This window comes from Osmerus eperlanus, chromosome 4 (assembly GCF_963692335.1).
Source record: "Osmerus eperlanus chromosome 4, fOsmEpe2.1, whole genome shotgun sequence".
Lineage (NCBI taxonomy): Eukaryota > Metazoa > Chordata > Actinopteri > Osmeriformes > Osmeridae > Osmerus > Osmerus eperlanus.
This window is the reverse complement of record NC_085021.1, coordinates 3,078,793-3,097,459: the sequence shown is the minus strand read 5'-3', so window position 1 is coordinate 3,097,459 and position 18,667 is coordinate 3,078,793. Positions and strand designations below refer to the sequence as shown.

General features: G+C 41.7%; 1 protein-coding gene across 2 annotated transcripts in view; it reads left to right on the top strand.

The window, feature by feature from the left end:
* The window catches only part of LOC134018342 (1,4-alpha-glucan-branching enzyme-like), a 177,778-nt gene that overhangs the window by 121,074 nt on the left and 38,037 nt on the right, over nt 1–18,667 (top strand). For both annotated transcript variants that reach the window (XM_062458242.1, XM_062458243.1), the window contains 3 exons: nt 908–1,018; nt 1,114–1,285; nt 5,009–5,193. In XM_062458242.1, coding sequence (XP_062314226.1) covers nt 908–1,018; nt 1,114–1,285; nt 5,009–5,193 — 468 coding nt within the window. The remainder of the gene's footprint in view (nt 1–907; nt 1,019–1,113; nt 1,286–5,008; nt 5,194–18,667) is intronic.

Genomic DNA, 18,667 nt, shown 5'->3' with positions numbered 1-18,667 from the left:
ACCCTTGAAAAGTTATATTAATGACGAGGTACTTGAAAAGTACAATATATATGAATTTACAAAGTAATTTTGAAGTGTTCATTTTTTTTCTATAAAACATAAATACAGTCTTTTCGCTCAAAATTAACGCCTCAGCCCACCTCCTGCTAATTTAATAAAGGAACATAAGTTTTTTTCTGGCATTCTTTGGTATGCGTTATAGCATATGATCATGCTCTCAATTCATTTAAGTGTTTTTCAAGCACGATAAAAGCCAAAGTAGAAATCAATTCGGTTCTGAAGAAGCGCTGTCTGAAGCGGCATTCTTTGCACACACACCTGACTCGCGCGCACACACACAGAGAGAAAAGCGGCTTCTTCTAAGACAGTGCGCACCAGTACCATTTGGATTTTTTGGCGAGTATCCTCGTAAGCACAGTCTTAAATGAGTTTCAAAGTATTTAATGAAGGTGAAGAGCTGGAAATAAACCGGATTTGTGTCAGATCCGCGACATGTGCGTCAGGTCTTAAAGAGACAGCCGTCTAATAAACCCACTGCTGTCCGTCTCATTAATGTTAATCAAAGAAAAAGAGAATCACTCGCTGCTCTTGATTGAATAACATTTGTAGCTTTAATAAGGATTAATTTAAAGTAAATAAAGTATATGTTTGATAAATGAGATCTCTGATTGTAGTCCTAGAAAGTCCTGGAATTTCATTATACAGTATCTGTACGAACCCTGTGTTATATTCTCTGTAGTTTCAGTAAGCGTTTTTCTTTTTTAACAGGGTCTGAATGTGACCACAGCAGACCTGAGAGCAGGTTGACAGGATAATGCTAAGCTACCTATAGATGCTCAGCTCCTTTATTAAAAATGTAGGTGGAAACTTTAATTTATTTTAAAACATCTTCCTTCTCAATGCACAGATCCTGAAGGAATATATGGATGAAGACTGGAACATGGGAAATGTCGTCTACACACTGACCAACAGGCGTTACGGAGAGAAGTGTATTGCTTATGCCGAGAGCCATGACCAGGTTGCCCTTTCCCAACACATTATGGATGCCTCAACTGAATCCAATTGCTGAATCTGACGAGTTCTGAAGTATTTGTTCTTGCCCGTGTAAACTAGGCTTTGGTTGGGGACAAGACGCTAGCTTTTTGGCTGATGGATAAGGAGATGTACACCAACATGAGCTCACTAAGTCCCATGACTCCTGTCATTGACCGAGGACTGCAGCTCCATAAGATGATCCGACTCCTCACACATGGTCTGGGAGGAGAGGGTTACCTCAACTTCATGGGTATGTCAACATGTTATTGGTCAGCAGACATACTGTACAGTTTGTTCCTACTGATAGCGCTTTATTATTAACTCCTGAATGTATGTTGTTTATTTCAAAGTATTCTTGTTTTCCACAATATGCAATGGGTCATGCAAAGCCTGTGTTAGCATTTTGGAACTAAAGGTCACGTGAAAAACCCTTAGTTTTTAAAGAGTTGAAGTTGAATAACATCCCCAAATATGCTTAATACTTTGATACAAAGGCAAAAACTATTAAAAATAAAATGGGCTGAAACGGTCCTCAGTCTTTTCAGAAATTATACTAGTCTTATGGGATTCCCTCACCGCTCAGTCAGATGGCTGAGCGGTGAGGGAATCGGGCTAGTAATCTGAAGGTTGCCAGTTCGATTCCCGGTCATGCCAACTGACGTTGTGTCCTTGGGCAAGGCACTTCACCCTACTTGCCTCGGGGGAATGTCCCTGTACTTACTGTAAGTCGCTCTGGATAAGAGTGTCTGCTAAATGACTAAAATGTAAATGTAAATGTAGTCTTACTAAATTTTAACTGAAGATTGCACCTGTTGCTGAGGTTAATGAACTGATGTAGATGCTGTTGTCAGCAAATCAACCTGGACGGAAGTTAAATGTTTTTACATAGTCGCCCAGTGTAAAGCACAATGCAAACATTGCCATACTGTAGATTCACAGTGTTCTGTACAGAATAGGCCATCTAACTCATGTGATAGCATCAAAGTTGCCAGAAAATGCTGGCTATAGTTAAAACCACTATGGTAATTCTCACACACCTAAACACGGTCTTGATTCTGGTAAATCTTTAAAAAAATGTGTCTTATTATTTTTAATTATTTGTTGGAAAGTATTATGTGATTCCATGGCCATCATTTGTAGCTTTTATAATCAGTCTGCAGAGCGCAAGTCGCTGATGTGTCTCTCAAAGCAGTCTTATATGTCTCTTAAGGCTGAATGTAGAAACGGTTACACTTCCAAAAAGTGAATGTGCATTTGAAGTGGAAACTGAATTTGAGTTTCAGACTCAATTGTACTGTATATACACTATGGGCCCTATCTTGCACCCAGCGCAATTGACTTTCAATCATTCCGTATCATTCCTAGTTTGCACTCGACGCAAAGCAGACTTTTCCCTCCACAGACGCATGTCGGTAAATTAGAGAATTACCTTGCACTCCCGGGGGGCGGTTCAGCGAAAAAAGGAGCCGTGTTCCGACGCAAACGTTCCCTGGTGCTATTTTGCAGTTTCAGAAAAACAATTCCGCCACAGACCAGGAAAAACGTAGTCTAAAGTCAATGGCGCGTTATTCAGATGCTATTTTAAGGGCGCATGCTTGGCCCGTGCGCACTGCTGGCGAGGCCAGGGTGTTCTTCCTGCGAAGCTACGTTACATTTTTTTCATGTCAATGATTAAAAAGATTTTCATGAGGAATCTCTATGCATGTGAAATTGATTTGTAACAATTGTGGCAATTTTCTCCCACGCCTGTTTAACCGAAGCTAATTTGTGTGGGTTTCTTCTCCCATCCCAATCAGAATTCTGTTTATTCGCCATGTATGTTACACAAACACAGAATTTACTGTGGCAGGAAGATGCAAACAATAAACATATACGGGTCTTAAATTAAGCAAAAAAGTACAATGGTTAAACTAATTCTAAGAACTAAACAATTTAAAAATATAACAATTTCAAAAATAAAATATATATAAAATAAGACTAATAATTTGAATGAGCAGCATGAGTGGGCAACTTGGTGCAATGAGAAAACTGCTCTGCCTTTCCCATACAATGTCACTTCTCTATCTTTTACGGCCTGACGAGAACGTCGGTCTCCTCGGCTCCTGGCGTGCGCCTGGCATATCCACCGTTATAATAGCAATCTGCCATGGAACAAGCGTCTGCTCTTAAAGGGAATGTGAGATGATGCTCTTATTGGTTTATTGCACGTTACGCCCAAACCACACCCATTAGTAATGTAGCTACTTCAGACCAACCCATTTTAGATCTGCGCAAGGCGCAAAGTCATTTATCCCGCCGGTATAATAGCAACAGCGCCGGAGTCCCGCCCACAAAGTTACTTGCGCTTTGCGTTTTGATACTTGTGTTTCAGATCGTTAAAATAGGGCCCTATATTGCCAAAGATTTTTCACTCAGCTATCCAAATCATTGAATTCAGGTGCACAAAGCAAGGGCCATTAAGACATGGATGAGCGAGTTTGGTTTGAAAGAACTTGACTGGCCTGCACATAGTCCTGACCTCAACCCAATATAACACATTAACATTTTTTGCCAATGGGCCAGTGGGTTTGAAACTTACTATCCCCAAGACAATGTTTACTGCCCCCCCCCCTCCAAAAGTTGTAATTTATCATTACAACAAAACCAAAGACTTATAAGTTATGTTATTCTGTTAACATGTTTAACCATGTATCAAACACATCCTGGGTATAAAAAAACAAAAATGAAATCACATTTCTAGTGATAAAAAATAAAAAGGTAATATATTACTATAGTCAATTAACTTTTAACCTCAAACATGATGTGCTCTCTCCCTTGCTGACAGCCATCTCTGCACAACTCTGTCTGGCTGAAACTGTGAAACCTCTGGTCCCTCAATACTAATATATAAAAGCTTCCATAGCATTTCATCAGTATGATACTGAGTACCCAAGTCGTCACCATTCTTCTGCTGCAGTTCAATATCCCTGGGGAACAAGGCGAATGGCTGGTCCGTCTTAATAACATGATAGCCATTGTTATAAGTCGTGCAATAACACGATGGGCATCTGCATTAAAATTCCTGACCAGCATGGTCAACGGCCCGGAAGATGGATTGTCAGCCACCCGCTTAGCTGTCACACAAACCAGGTGCTGTCTGCTATTAGCATGGCTGGTCAGGGATTGTTTTAGAATATTGTCGGTGCCTGTGTAAAAAGATCCACTTTTGTCTGATTTAGACGGGAAAATACGACAGACGACACATGGACATCTTATTTCCATAAAAAAAGTTGCTTCCGTTTGAGCTCGTAGCTCTCCTTTGCTGCCATCTTCACTTCAGTGTCTCTCGCCAGTCTCACGCCAGTTGTTCAAAAATGTATTGCGATTAGAGAATTACAATTAGACAATCACTCGTCACTCACTACTCAACTCTTGATTGGCCAATGGTGCGCTCCACGAGCTGCAAAGTTATTTATGCATTTATCAGATAGCTAAACATATATGCAGGATGTTAAGTTTTACAATGCAATTATTATTATTTTTCAATCAATGCTTTGCAGTGGCCCGATCGGGACAGTGAGTTGCTAGTTTAACTTTCCTTACCTTACTTTTTACTGGGCCATCATTATTGTCGAGCCCTACCTTTGGGATGAATTAGAGTGGAGACTGCGAGCCAGGCCTTCTCATCCAACATCTGTCTGACCTCACAAATGCACTTCTGGAAGAATGGTCAAAAATTCCCATAAACACACTCCTAAACCTTGTGGAAAGCCTTCCTAGAAGAGTTGAAGCTGTTATAGCTGCAAATGGTGGGCCGACATCATATTAAATCATATGGTTTAAGAATGTGATGTCACTCACGTTCATATGCCTGTGAAGGCAGACGAGCGAATACTTTTGGCAGTATAGTGTATATGTGGTATTCATCATTTAACAACTTTATTGTGGCAACGTCTAACAGACATGCTAATCGTCTAACCTTCCTGACTTGCAGGGAATGAGTTTGGTCATCCAGAGTGGCTGGATTTTCCTAGGGAGGGAAACAGTGAGAGCTACCACTACGCTCGCAGGCAGTATAACCTTGTGGACATGGGCCACCTCCGTTACTGCCAGCTCTACGCCTTTGACCGGGACATGAACCACACTGAGGACAAATATGGCTGGCTTTCCGCTCCGCAGGTAACACGCACACACACAAACCCAGATAGCACAGCACACAGATGATTTTAGTGTAGGCTACAGCTCTGTGCACTCATTGTATTTGGATTCATCTTTCATTCCTGAACATTACCATGAACAAGTAAAATCTCAAATGTGCTTTGTAGCTTTTTTTTCCAGACAGACAGAGAAACACTGTAAATGTTGTATTCAAAGGCTAATTCTAGGAATGTCTTGATTCATTTGCTAGACTATCAAGGTGAACACGTTGAGAGTATAGGAATTATGCTGTCCTGTGTTCTTTTCATTGCCGTTTGGTATTAGGGAAAGTAGCGGGAGAATGCAAATGGGAACTGTACATTAAATATTTTCCTTGATTCACTGTAAGAGGTAATGTCAAGGAGGTTCACTGTTATTTTGAGTACTTTATTATCAATTTGTGTCATCAGTCATCAAATCCATAGTAAAATTGCTACACCCCATTTACAGCAACAGAATGTTGGCTGAATGCATACCCACATTACCCATCTTTTTTTTTCTCAAGGTTAAAGCATGATGAAGCATGTAATCAACTGTTGTTTTGAAACCGCTAGCTAATGTGACATTTGTGCATTGTTTGCTGAATAACTTGGTGCCAATCGGATCACCACCAGCTTTCACAAAGTTTCCGTTGTGCCTTTATAAAAAGTAAAACATTACAAACCCTAACAGCCGTGATATAGGCCTGTCGCGATAGTCAATATATTGACTAATCGCACGATATATGGAAATTAGCGCAATAATTTTTGGTTCCGCGATATATTGCAAGTGATCATTTTTATATAAAAAACATTATGATTATATTAATTTTTACATAAAAACGAATGTCACCAACATTTTAGTCGATCCCGCTGCCTCTGTTGTGTCTGCTTTCTGTGTCAAAAGCGTAGGCGGGGCTAGCGTCTCCACACACAAACACACACAGCGCGGACACCGACAAGAAGAAGGCGTGAACCCACTGTGTTATAAAGAGTTCTGCTTCGGGACATCTACAGCTAGTTAGGAAGAACAAGTCCAAATGGACTTGGTTTCAAAGCTGCAATCTTCAGCTCCGGTGTGGGAACATTTTGGCTTTAAGCCGAATGAGATGAGAGCCAATTAACGTGAACGAGCCGGTATATCGACTTTGTTTAAAAACAGTGGCAACGAAAAGAGGCAACACAACTAACCTAAAACCTCACCTAAAACATAACCATCCATCCCACCCCATTTTTTCAAACTGGGAACAACAACTGCAGCTGGAAAGGGGTCTTCCATACAGTTATCTGTTACAGATGCCTTTTCCCGACAGTGCAAATATAAACATGACAGCGCGAAATGGTGCACACTCACGGATAGCGTAACTCGCTATATAGCCAAAGAGATGCAGCCATTAAACACGGTCGAAAAACCAGAATTTACAAATATGCTACAAACTTTTGACAAACAGTACAAATTGCCAAAGAAAATGTATCTCCCAAACTGCCATTCCATCCTTGTACAATAAAGTAAAAGACTACATTCTGAAGGAGATAAAAGAAATGTCCTTTTACTCTGCCACTACAGATATATGGTCCAGCTCAAATATGACGCCTTATATGAGCTTGGCCATATACTTCATAACTGCTGACTGAAAAACAGCAAGGGGCACACAGCAAAGAGCACACAGCAAAGGGTTACCGGTCAAACCCGCACACAAGATTAAGGGAATCGTAAAGACACAGATCACTGCACACAGATAGAACACTGCACTTCAATCCTCACACGTGTACATAAGGACCACCAAGCCTCTACCTGCAACTCCCATGAAGCCCACCTTCAACGCTATCCCGTCTAGGCAACAGGCTGACACACAGATAGAAAAGAATGTCCGTTCGGGGTCCCTCCCGACCGAACAAGTAAAAACTAAAACTGGCGAACTAAGGACCGGATCGGTCAGGCTGCAACACCAGTCCACCCAGGTGATGGGGCGGCAAAAGGTTATCTTGCCACAGCCGGTCTTTTAACTTGACACACGGCCAGTGTCTTTAAGTTCACTCACGAGTGGCTGAGCCTGTTAGTTTGATGCGGCTTCCCCAACCTGGATGACGTCACTCCTCGGGATCCCCCGAGAACGTCAAGAGGTGGATTCCGTGCTGCTTTGGAACCTGTCAATAGCAAAGAAGCGGTGAGCCCTCAATGGTCAACAATCACAGCAACTCATTCACACTGCAATGAATTGTTGAAATCACTGTTCCTTTCTGATATGATTGAGAGCGCAGAACAATATCACTCGTCCGATGTCTCCGCTCAGCTTCCATTCCCTCTGGACTTGGACGTTGTAGTCGGCGTTTAAACCGTAGCAGCAGCAATACATGATGAGGATAGTAGCGCGGAGGATAGCTACCGTGGATTACCAACCCGTGGCCTTGGCTCGGTCGTGGAATCCTTTCCCCGGTCTGCCCGGTCTCTCCGGTCTCTCCGGTCTGCCCGGTCTGCCCGGTCTGTCGTATCTCGCCGTTCTAAGTCCTCTTATTTCCACCTTAATTATGGCGCAGCCAATTTGCGCTGCGGCCACCCAAATTCACTGAGTGCCTGCAGCCGTGTCTGATTAGTTAGTCCTCGAACGGCAATCAGCGGAATGTCTGTCCATAAGAGGGTAAAAGAACAGGGCAGCAGAAAGCACTAACCCCGTGCTGGGTATTGTACAGTTCATACTACAAAAATGTTATCCCCATTGTCCAAGGGCAGATAACCTACAAAGTCACGCTCCCAACATTCCATCACAAGTTATACATATACATACGACATCCCTTGTAAAAAAAAAACACAGGGCCCACACGACATAATCAGTGGCATAAAATGGTCTGAAAATTACAATAATATTGTTTATCGCAATTAATGCAATGGTGCAATATATCGCACAACAAAAAGTAGTTATCGTGACAGCCCTACCGTGATATACTAATGAAATATCCCCATTTAAACCCGGTTTGATTAGGGCCCGTGTCCACAATGTCCACAATTGTTCCCAATAAGGAGAGAGTGTATGCGGCTGCGTTCGGTCACCTAGAGAAAAATTGCAGCATGCATTGCAAATCTTGGAACTTTTCAGGGCTGCTGTCATCACTGGTGCTCTTTTCTCTCATTTGATGCTCTGTCGCCTTTCATCTTAGACGGGTGGAGTTAGCTTGCAAACCTAGACAGCAAACCTAGTTACATAGCAATAGGTAAATCACTTTTTGTTTTAGGGGCCAAGCTGCGAAGGCACCTATTGTTTTAGTTAGTTGGGTATGCTTGCTTTGGCAAGACGCAACCTATATTCTTTCTCATATATATATTATTATCATTATTATTCATTATTTTCCCAACCTTAAAAATCTTTCAGTTTTTGCTGTACATAGACAATGTCGGTGTCAAAATGTTTGTCTTGGTCCCAATTGCGTTGCCTGTATCTGCACGAACGTTCCGTTTGACTGTTTAGGCATGATTTAATTTTTTGTGGCGAAATTTGAAGTTAACAGTCAAAAATGTCATTAACGTCACTTCACAAACCCACATGCGATTCTCTATAGTTAAACATTAGTTTAGAAGCTCGTTAACTTTTGGGAGATGGTTAGCTAACTAAAACGGCAAGACAGCTGCAGAAACTTCACAGGCAAAGGCCAGGGTGGTAACATGTAGCTAGCTATGTTTCCAGTCTATGGGAACTCCCTGTATACACCCTGTATAATGATGATCATAAATATTGTAGAGCAATGAATGCTATTTAATATCTAAACGATTGGAGTGGATAAGAAAAAGGCGGTTTTCCCTACTTACAGTGCGGATAGCCGGTCACATCACATGACCCCCTAGTCTTCAGACAGGGACGTTGTTGCTGACACATAATGATCACTTCTAGTAAAATTGTTACATTAGCCAGTTTTCCAGAAATACATTTCAGATTTATTTACGTTTTTGGGGGCATTCTTTCAGTTCGCAGAGGGTACTGTTTGAATCGCAATTCCAGCTAAGATACTGCCTGGCAGTGACAATGTTGTTAGATATAGGTTTGGACCATTTTTACACAGGAATGCCCAATTTCAAATTGTTTTTAACAACTTTTTTAACTATGTGAGGCTCCAACATAGCCACACCATTCCCTCTTGCACTAAGGGAAATGACAAGAGAACCCTGTTTCATTCTTCACTTCACTCTTAGTATTTTGTAAAGTGTAAATGAGCAGCAACAAATGTATGCTTTTTAACACTAGAAGCGCCAAGCCATTAGGGCCGTTAGGGGTCAAATTGGCCCGTAGGTCTACCGACAGGGACGTTGCTTGTTGACATGTAATGATTGCTAGATGGCGCTTGTTGCACAGAGCATAGGCATGTGTCAGGAATATTAATCTATCAAGCATTGCACAGTCAGTCGGTGAACAAGTTTAAGAAAGCTTTATTGCTTGCGGGCCGGCCCACAAGGAGACAAAAATATCACACGCGATTGTGCTACAAAGTTTTGTCTGGTTCACAAGTCTTCAGGTAAGACCATTTATTGGTGAGAAGTCTCCTCCCCTGCATATCAGAATCAGAATGGGATTTATTCGCCATGAAAGTTTGCACAGACAAGGAATTTGCTTTGGCAGGAAGGTGCATACAATAAACATATAGGGACCTAGAATTTTAATATGTGGACTATCTATACTAAGGGTACATAAACTAGCAGTATTAAGTGGAATTAGAATTAAATAAAATATACAATAAAATAAAATATAAGTTGCCGTAATTTACAATATAAAGTACAAAAATACAAATATTACAAAAAATACAAATGTACAAGATACAATTTTGTAATGCAGTGCAAAAATGTGTTTTAAGCAGGAAGTCATTAGAGTCAGTGTGGTCCCTTGGCCTTGTTGAAGAGGCCAACAGCGGAAGGGAAGAAACCGTTTTTGTGGCGTGAGGTATTGGTCCATCAGGACCGCAGCCTTCTGCCGGAGGGGAGTGACTGAAACAGGCAGTGTCCAGGGTGGGAGGAGTCGGCCACAATCTTCCTCGCTCGCCTCAGGGTCCTCGAGGTGTGCAGGTCCTTGAGGGTAGGCAGATTGCAGCCAATCACCTTCTCAGCAGTGCGGATGATACGCTGCAGCCTGCTCTTTTCCTTGGCAGTGGCAGCAGCGTACCAGACGGTGATGGAGGAGGTGAGGATGGACTCAATGATGGCTGAGTAGAAGTGCACCATCATTGTCTTTGGCAGGTTGAACTTCTTCAGCTGCCGAAGGAAGTACATCCTCTGTTGTGCTTTCTTGATGAGGGAGCTGATGTACAGTTCCCACTTGAGGTCCTGGGAGAGGATAGTGCCCAGGAAGCGGAAGGACTCCACAGTGTTGACTGGGGAGTCACACAGGGTGATGGGGGTGAGTGGGGCTGTATTCTTTCTAGAGTCCACAACCATCTCCACTGTCTTAAGAGCATTGAGCTCTAAGTTGTTCTGGCTGCACCAGGTCACCAGGTTGGCCGCTTCCCACCTATAATCAGACTCGTCTCCACCAGAGATGAGCCCAATAAGGGTGGTGTCGTCCGCAAACTTTAGGAGTTTGACGGACGGATGACTGGAGGTGCAGCTGTTGGTGTACAGGGAGAAGAGCAGAGGAGAAAGGACGCAGCCCTGAGGTGATCCGGTGCTGATGGACCGGGAGTCAAAGACTTGTGTTCCCAGCTTAACGCACTGCTTCCTGTCAGACAGGAAGTCTGTGATCCACCTGCAGGTGGAATCAGGCACGTTCAGCTGGGAGAGCTTGTCCTGAAGCAGGGCGGGGATGATGGTATTGAAGGCAGAGCTGAAGTCCACAAACAGGATCCTGGCATAGGATGCTGGGGAGTCCAGGTGCTGTAGGGTGAAGTGGAGGGCCATGTTAACTGCATCGTCCACAGACCTGTTGGCTCTGTAGGCAAACTGCAGGGGGTCCAGTAGAGGGTCTGTGATGGATTTAAGGTGTGCCAGCACCAGGCGCTCGAAAGACTTCATTACCACAGAGGTCAGGGCGATGGGTCTGTAGTCATTATGTCCTGTTGGCCTTGGCTTTTTGGGCACAGGGATGATGGTGGAGGACTTGAGACAGGCTGGCACATGGCATGTCTCAAGGGAGGTGTTAAAGATGTAGGTAAACACCTGAGACAGCTGGTCAGCGCAGTGCTTGAGGGTGGCTGGAGAGACGGAGTCCGGCCCAGCTGCTTTGCGGGGATTCTGCCTCTTGAAAAGTCTGTTAACTTCACCCTCCTGAATGGAGAGAGTCGTCACTGTAGAGGGGGGGAGGTGGGAGGCCTCCTGGGTGGGAAGGGGTAGTTTAGGACTGTCCAATTGCCTTTCAAATCTGCAGCAGAACTCATTCAGGTCGTTGGCCAGGCGGGAGTCGTTAGTGGAGTGGGGGGCTCTGGGCTTGTAGTTGGTAATCTGCCTGAGCCCTCTCCAGACAGAAGCAGACTCGTTTGCAGAGAATTGGTGTTTTAGTCTCTCCGAGTACAGTCGTTTAGCCTCCCTCACCGCCTTGTTAAACCTGTTCTTTGCTCACCCTGGTGCGTGTTGGTATACAGCAGTCCTCACAGAAGCTGATGTATGATGTCACAGCCTCTGTGAGCTCATCCAGATTATTGGTAGCAGTCGTGAACATGTCCCAGTCAGTGCAGTCCAAGCACGCCCGCAGATCCTCCATAGCTTCACTGGTCCACTGTTTTGATGTCCTCACAGCAGGCTTACAGCGCTTTAGCGTCTGCCTGTATGCAGGAATCAGGTGGACCACGGCGTGGTCAGAGTGACCCAGTGCTGCTCGGGGGACCGCATGGTATGCTTTGCTGATTGTAGAGTAGCAGTGATCCAAGGTGTTTCCTTCTCTGGTAGGGCATTTGATGAATTGTCTATATTTTGGGAGTTCTTGAGTGAGATTGCCTTTGTTAAAGTCGCCTAGCACAATAACCAAGGAATCCGGATTTTCATGCTCCACACTCAGTATCTGGCTGGCGAGCACACGTTGAGCCTCGTTGATGCTAGCCTGCGGAGGCATGTAGACGCCAACCTGAATGAATTATGCAAACTCTTGTGGCGAGTAAAAAGATCTACAGTTAATAAAAAATTATTCCAGATCAGGAGAACAGTGCTGCAGAATCACTGTCACATCTTCACACCAGCCACTGTTAATGTAAATGTAACAGTGGCTGATATTTACACTGTTAATGTAAATATCAGCTGTCAATATGATCGATGGAAACTTAGAGTTCTCCGACCCTAGTCTTGACCATATGATTCACTCAACACAGATAAGGTTTATTGCACATCTAGTATGATAATGGTCAACCTAGGTCAGTTTGTTTACGTAAGCCTAGTGTCATCTATAGATCATGTGGGGAGAGGGCTCTACTGACAAGGGAATGCTAGCACCAGTATTTTCAGAATATAACCTTACATTCTAAATTTCTCCGACAGCTCCCCCTGAATATACTGAAACATACAGGTGATAACATCAAACCATGGTTAATAAAAAGTAAAACATAGGTAAAAGAAATAAAGTCATCCAGTCAAATGGTAAGAATGCATTCAGACATAATGGGTTTTGCCCTATAGGGTTTTCCCATTATCACTTAATCTAGTGGTCATTCGACGTCTATGCACCTCATGGCAGACCTGGACTTCATCTCAGATCTCCTTAACCACACAAAATCAAATAGAAACAAACATTGCAACAAGGAAATCAATACAGAAATTATCAGGATACGAACATGCCTACTTGTTGTCTACATGGTCATCTCTAAAACCATCAAACATTCAGTAAACTGTCAGTCAGGTTTTTCTAAGACAGTACAGTGATAGTTGAACCCAGGCCCTGATGTCAAAGCTCCTCTCCAAGTCAGATGATAAGCATTTCTCTTCCAGGTCAGGGAGTCATAAACCTCAGTTAACCAAACAAAAACCTGTTTAACCCTTAAGTCACCCCAGATTTTGTCTCCAGATGGACTCCCCCGGTCAAACTTATCTCCATTTTATAGATGGCAAAAGAAGCTCACCCTTCCCCGAAGGTGATCTCCTACAGAGCGGTCAGGACCTTAGGTCAACAGACATTTATCTCCAGCCTGCTGCTAAGACACACTTTGGCACACATCCTGAAATCTCCTTAAATGTTCTCAATTTCTGTTTCTTTTCAAATTAATATCAATTTTCTGTAGTACAAACAGGTTTCTCAAAAACAAAACATTAAGCTTTAATGCAACTCCCAAATATTACTTCATCAAGTCACATAAATGAAACAGTATTGTTATCTCCTCTTCCGACAGTCTATAACTGTTCTCAAAACATTCAAACTTCTGCCCTGGAACATAACAAATCAACTGAAACATCTTTACTTAACTGGTAGAACGTATCATGATAGGAGTGTTTGTACCTAAATTGTATTCCACAGAAAATTTCTAACTTGTATCAAGATTAGAACTTCACTTCTGAATCTGTTTAACATTTGCACTGTTACCAATGAAACAGTTAAATCATTACATCTGTAGTCGTAGCACCATTTTAGAATTGTTCATACGTTTTTCAACATACAAAACGAAACGTCATTACCAAGACAATTCCCATTATTATCACAGAGTCCAATTTGCTGAAACGGATGCCATGATTGTGTGTGCGCATGGTGACTGTAATCTTCTCATAGGCAATGTAGTCTAGTTGATTAAAACGGCAACCTCAACGCACTGTACTATAGGCACAGAGCGGAGTTTTCCTTGATTTGACACAGAATGCTTTTCCTTTGTTTGAAGCTATCAAACAAAGTTCACGCTTGCAATGACTCACGTGTACCATGCTATCTCATCGATTATCACCTCTGAAACTAGCTAGGAATGACCCATCACCTCGGGTCATTTCCAGGACTTTACGTTTCAAATCCGTCACCACAATCCAGTCTCCTGATCTTTGGTCAGCTGACCTCTCACTGGATTGAGACAGCATCTCCCTCCTGTCTGTGAATTTCAGAATGACGTAGACTACACAGTAATTAAAATTACATTCTCACAGAGGTCAGTTGAAAGCTACTGACTCGTCATTGGCCCATTCCTGTATCTTTAAAACATTTCTTCATTTCAATAAAGTTCATGCATATTATGTTTTCTCTCAAATAGGGTATGCTAAAAAAGTTTTCTTAAAATTTTTCTTGAATAGTTTGTAAATCCATATGCTGTAAACACTTTCGTTATCTCCATCCCTCCTGTTTGAGACATGATTCATCCCATGGCTCAAATCAATACATAATGAAATAGATTCTATAGTAACATAAGTTCCTCCTGTTAATTTATATAACCCACCATTTTGGTGATACTTCTGCATATCTCTCAAGACAGTCTCATCCACATTTCCTAATGTTAAGACATCCCTTATGACTGCCTCTTTTGCCGCCACATCTGCTGTAGCATTCCCAGAAAAATAAAATCTATGTTATCAGTATGAACTTCTAGTAGAGCAAACTAATTCTTGATAATCGATATCCTCCCTTGTAGAGGTGATCATTCCCTTATTTATCCATTGTTGAGCAAACACATGTAGAACAAGATAATACATCATAATTTGATATTAAACTCCTACATTAGTCATGCCTAGAAATCATGACAAAAACATAAACAAAATCAACTGTTAGTCTCCTTTCTTTCACTCCAAAAAAAAACAATTTCTGTCTTTTAAAACAGTCAAGTTTAAAGGCCGATATATGCTTCTGCGTTTTTCGAAAAACGGACACATGGGAACGCCCTCGTCTCCGTGGAACGCCCTCTACGAGCTCTCCGTCAGCCCTCGGAGAGCCCTGGAGAGCTCGACGTGCACCTCCTGAATTTTCTAACTATCAGTCGTAATTTCGGAGAGCTACGGAGACCCCCTTGGCTGTGATTGGTCAGTATTAAGAACCGCTTGCGTCAGGGGGTTGCCGTGATAAACAGGACGAACAGAATCCTTTGACCGCCATTGCTGTAAGTTTTTAGAATTCATATTTCAGCTAAACAGTACATGTAAATCAGCATCTGAATTAAAATGTGACGAGAAATGGGCAGTGTAGTTGCTGAAAATGTGCGTATTTTATTGATGAAACGGTGTAATGGTGGAAATTCAAGTGGCACTGTGTAGATCTGAGTAGTCAAGAGATGTGGTTTTAATACAATTTATTTAGATATTATATATAGATTATACAATTACGTAATATTAAACAAAGCTTTGCTGATCAGTCATTACGAAGGAGGTGCTAGCCACAGGTCGTTCGCAAGAGTGATGAAGAACAACCCTAAAACCCTGCCTTATATAAACTTTAGATCAAATGGTTCTTCTGATGGTCAATCCATCAATGTAACAAACTCTGTGATTGGTCAGCACTGCTCAGTGACAGTTTGACTCCATACCAAGTGTCCCACAGTTCTTTGATGTGGCATCTCTCCCCAAATCAGTAGATAGTAAAGCCACAGGAGTTCACCAGTCAAATGGTCAACTGTCCTTTGTGTGGACATCTTCAAACAAGTATTTAATTAACACCACCCATGCAACAGGAAGGGTCAGAGCAGCTTGATCAGTTCATCTATCTTAAACTGCTCCCTCAGATCACAATAACAATACAATTGAATCCACATTGTCTCCAGACCAGCTGTCTCATCCTCCCCAGGTGTCATATCTACCAAATGGAGTTGATTCAACATTCATTGTATCAAGCTTCTCAACCAACTTTAAAACACACACATTATAACTCTATTCCAAATTTCCATCACAACGGCTAATTTGTAAATTTGCTCCGACTTCTCGATAACCTAGGTAAATAAACACTCGACGACGACTTACAAAAAACCGTTGCGCCACCTACTCTTCTGGCGGTGAATTGTTTTCAGCACCCACAGCCTACGGAGAACCATAAACGAAGTCTATCCGTCCGTATCCGTGTGCCCGCCCATCCGTAAATGGAGACGCAGAAGCATATTTCGGCCTTAACATCTATATTGTTTTAGATTCTCTATTTTACCAAATCACACCTCTTTTTGTTGAAGATATAAAAAACCATTGTCATTATACCAAACCAGATTTTAATCTGTATGCTTCTTAAATGAAGAATTATGTTATAATAACCCTTTTTATGCACTAATACCATTTATTAATACAACATTATCACAGCCTAACTGTTTATCCCAAACATTGTGTCAGGCTCTGATAAAACTCTCAAACAAAACTTAAAGTCAAAATGACAATCAAACTCCAAACAAAAGTATATTTTAGTTATTTTCTCTTTGACTAATACCTTTATCAACACTCTTATAAACCCTATATTTCACTATTTTGACTTAAAATATTTGCCAATATACCTTCAAAGTATATGCATACTTCCCTTCTTAGAACATCAGTGTTAAAACCAATCATCTCTTCACATCCACAAAACGTTCTTTTGCTTCATTCCATAAACTTTCCATGATCCTCTCTAAACCAATATTTTTTATAACTTTCTAATCACTTCCTCATAATCCATATATTTCCTTAAACCAAAATAAATCATTTGTGAAAAACAGCTTCAAAATAACCCAACTGTAAAAGTGCCATCAATTGATTCCATGTCAATGGATATTTGATGTGCACGTGGTTATTAAAATCAGATGTAGATAGTAATAAAGTTACAATTTCAAATTAAATCAAACCCGTAAACAAACCACATTCCTTCGCCAAATAAAAAAAACCTTCCTGTCTGAACACAAACTTCCCATAAGTTCCTATAACACACAAGGTTGCAATTATCAAATGAATCTCACCGTTTGATTTCAAAATCGATCCCAGAGACAGAGTGCGCGTGAACGTGGACACTTATAGTTCTCCGACCCTAGGCTTGACCATATGATTCACTCAACACAGATAAGGTTAAACACATTTATTGCACCTCTAGTATGATAATGGTCAGCCTAGGTCAGTTTGTTTACGTAAGCCTAGTGTCATCTATAGGTCATGTGGGGTGAGGGCTCTCTACTGACAAGGGAATGCTAGCACCAGTATTTTCAGAATATAACCTTACATTCTAAATTTCTCCGACAGCATGGTCGGAAAATGAACGTGCTTTCGTCTGTCATTTATGTCCGTGTTGTTAGTCGGTGGTTATTTCATGAGCGCGTTTGTTGTCTAGCCCTTAAAGCATTCAGCAAAATGTAATTGGCTAAAGGATTTCAAACAAGTTGCGGGTTAGGCTAGACTGCAGTTGGTCTATAGTAGCCCGACATTATCAACATTTTACAAGATTGCGTTGTTGTCCCCAGTCAAAAGTATAAACAAACACATATCATAAAACATTCAATGTCTAATTAGATCCAGTTATACTGGCAAAACATGTAATGTTCTTCATTTATTGTCAGGACACGGTTCAAGTGTTGAGAAAAAATGAGAGCGACGTGGAAATACAAGGCTATAGACCAATTATTTGTTTGTAAACATTCGGGATGCGCGCGCAATATGGTTGCAGAGGATAGCCTTTATATTGGCTAGAGAAGTACATGGATTATACAAATAGTTTGATTTAAAAATACCAAAAAGGTCGAGGAGGACAGCCTTTAAGAGAGAAAGTGATTCCCCATTGATCTGTCACATCAGAATTTTGATTTGGGTCACGAAAGTCTTGAAATCTGAGTAAGAATGTGTTAAGGTGTGTCAAACTGGGTAGTGGAGAATGAAACAAGGTTAAACACCGGACCAAGTTAATTGTAGTTTAATAATAAGAAATTATGCAATCACAAGAATACACAATGAAAACAACACACCAGGATGTTCTTAGTCTAATTCAGTGAATCAGTCGATGATGCCAATGCAGCTTCACAGAAACAGAGTCCCAGAATAGATCAAACAAAGGCCTTCGTTGAGAAAGTGGTCGTGACAGAGATCAGAGAGAGTTCTGCCCAGTCCAAGTTCTGTCTCCCTGTCCTCGGGAGACAGGTCTTGTACCCCTGACAGGGGGAACTCTGATAGGTGATTGGTCAGAAGACCATGGGGCGGGAATGCGGTTGTCCAATTAAATGTCCAGGGCGTTCATGGTGGCACATCAGAATCAGAATTCGGTTTATTCACCATGTATGTTATACAAACACTGAATTTACTGTGGCAGGGAGGTGCAAAACACATATACACATATACGAATCTTAAATTAAGTAAAAGTACAAAAGTTTAACTATTTCTAAGAACTAAACAATCTAAGAATACAACAATTTAAATATAACATAAAAAATATATAAACATAAGAATAGAATGAGCAGCGTGAGTGGTCAACAGTGCAATCGGATACTGAGATAAGGTGGCTTATGCATACTGAATTTCCATTAGATGGACTTATAATAGTTAAATAAGTGAATGAATGTCAATGGGAGTCCTTGGCCTTGTTGAAGAGGCCAGTAGCAGATGGAAAGAAACTGTTCTTATGGCGTGAGGTTTTGGTCCTGACGGACCGCAGCCTTCTGCCAGAGGGGAGTAGCTGGAACAGGGA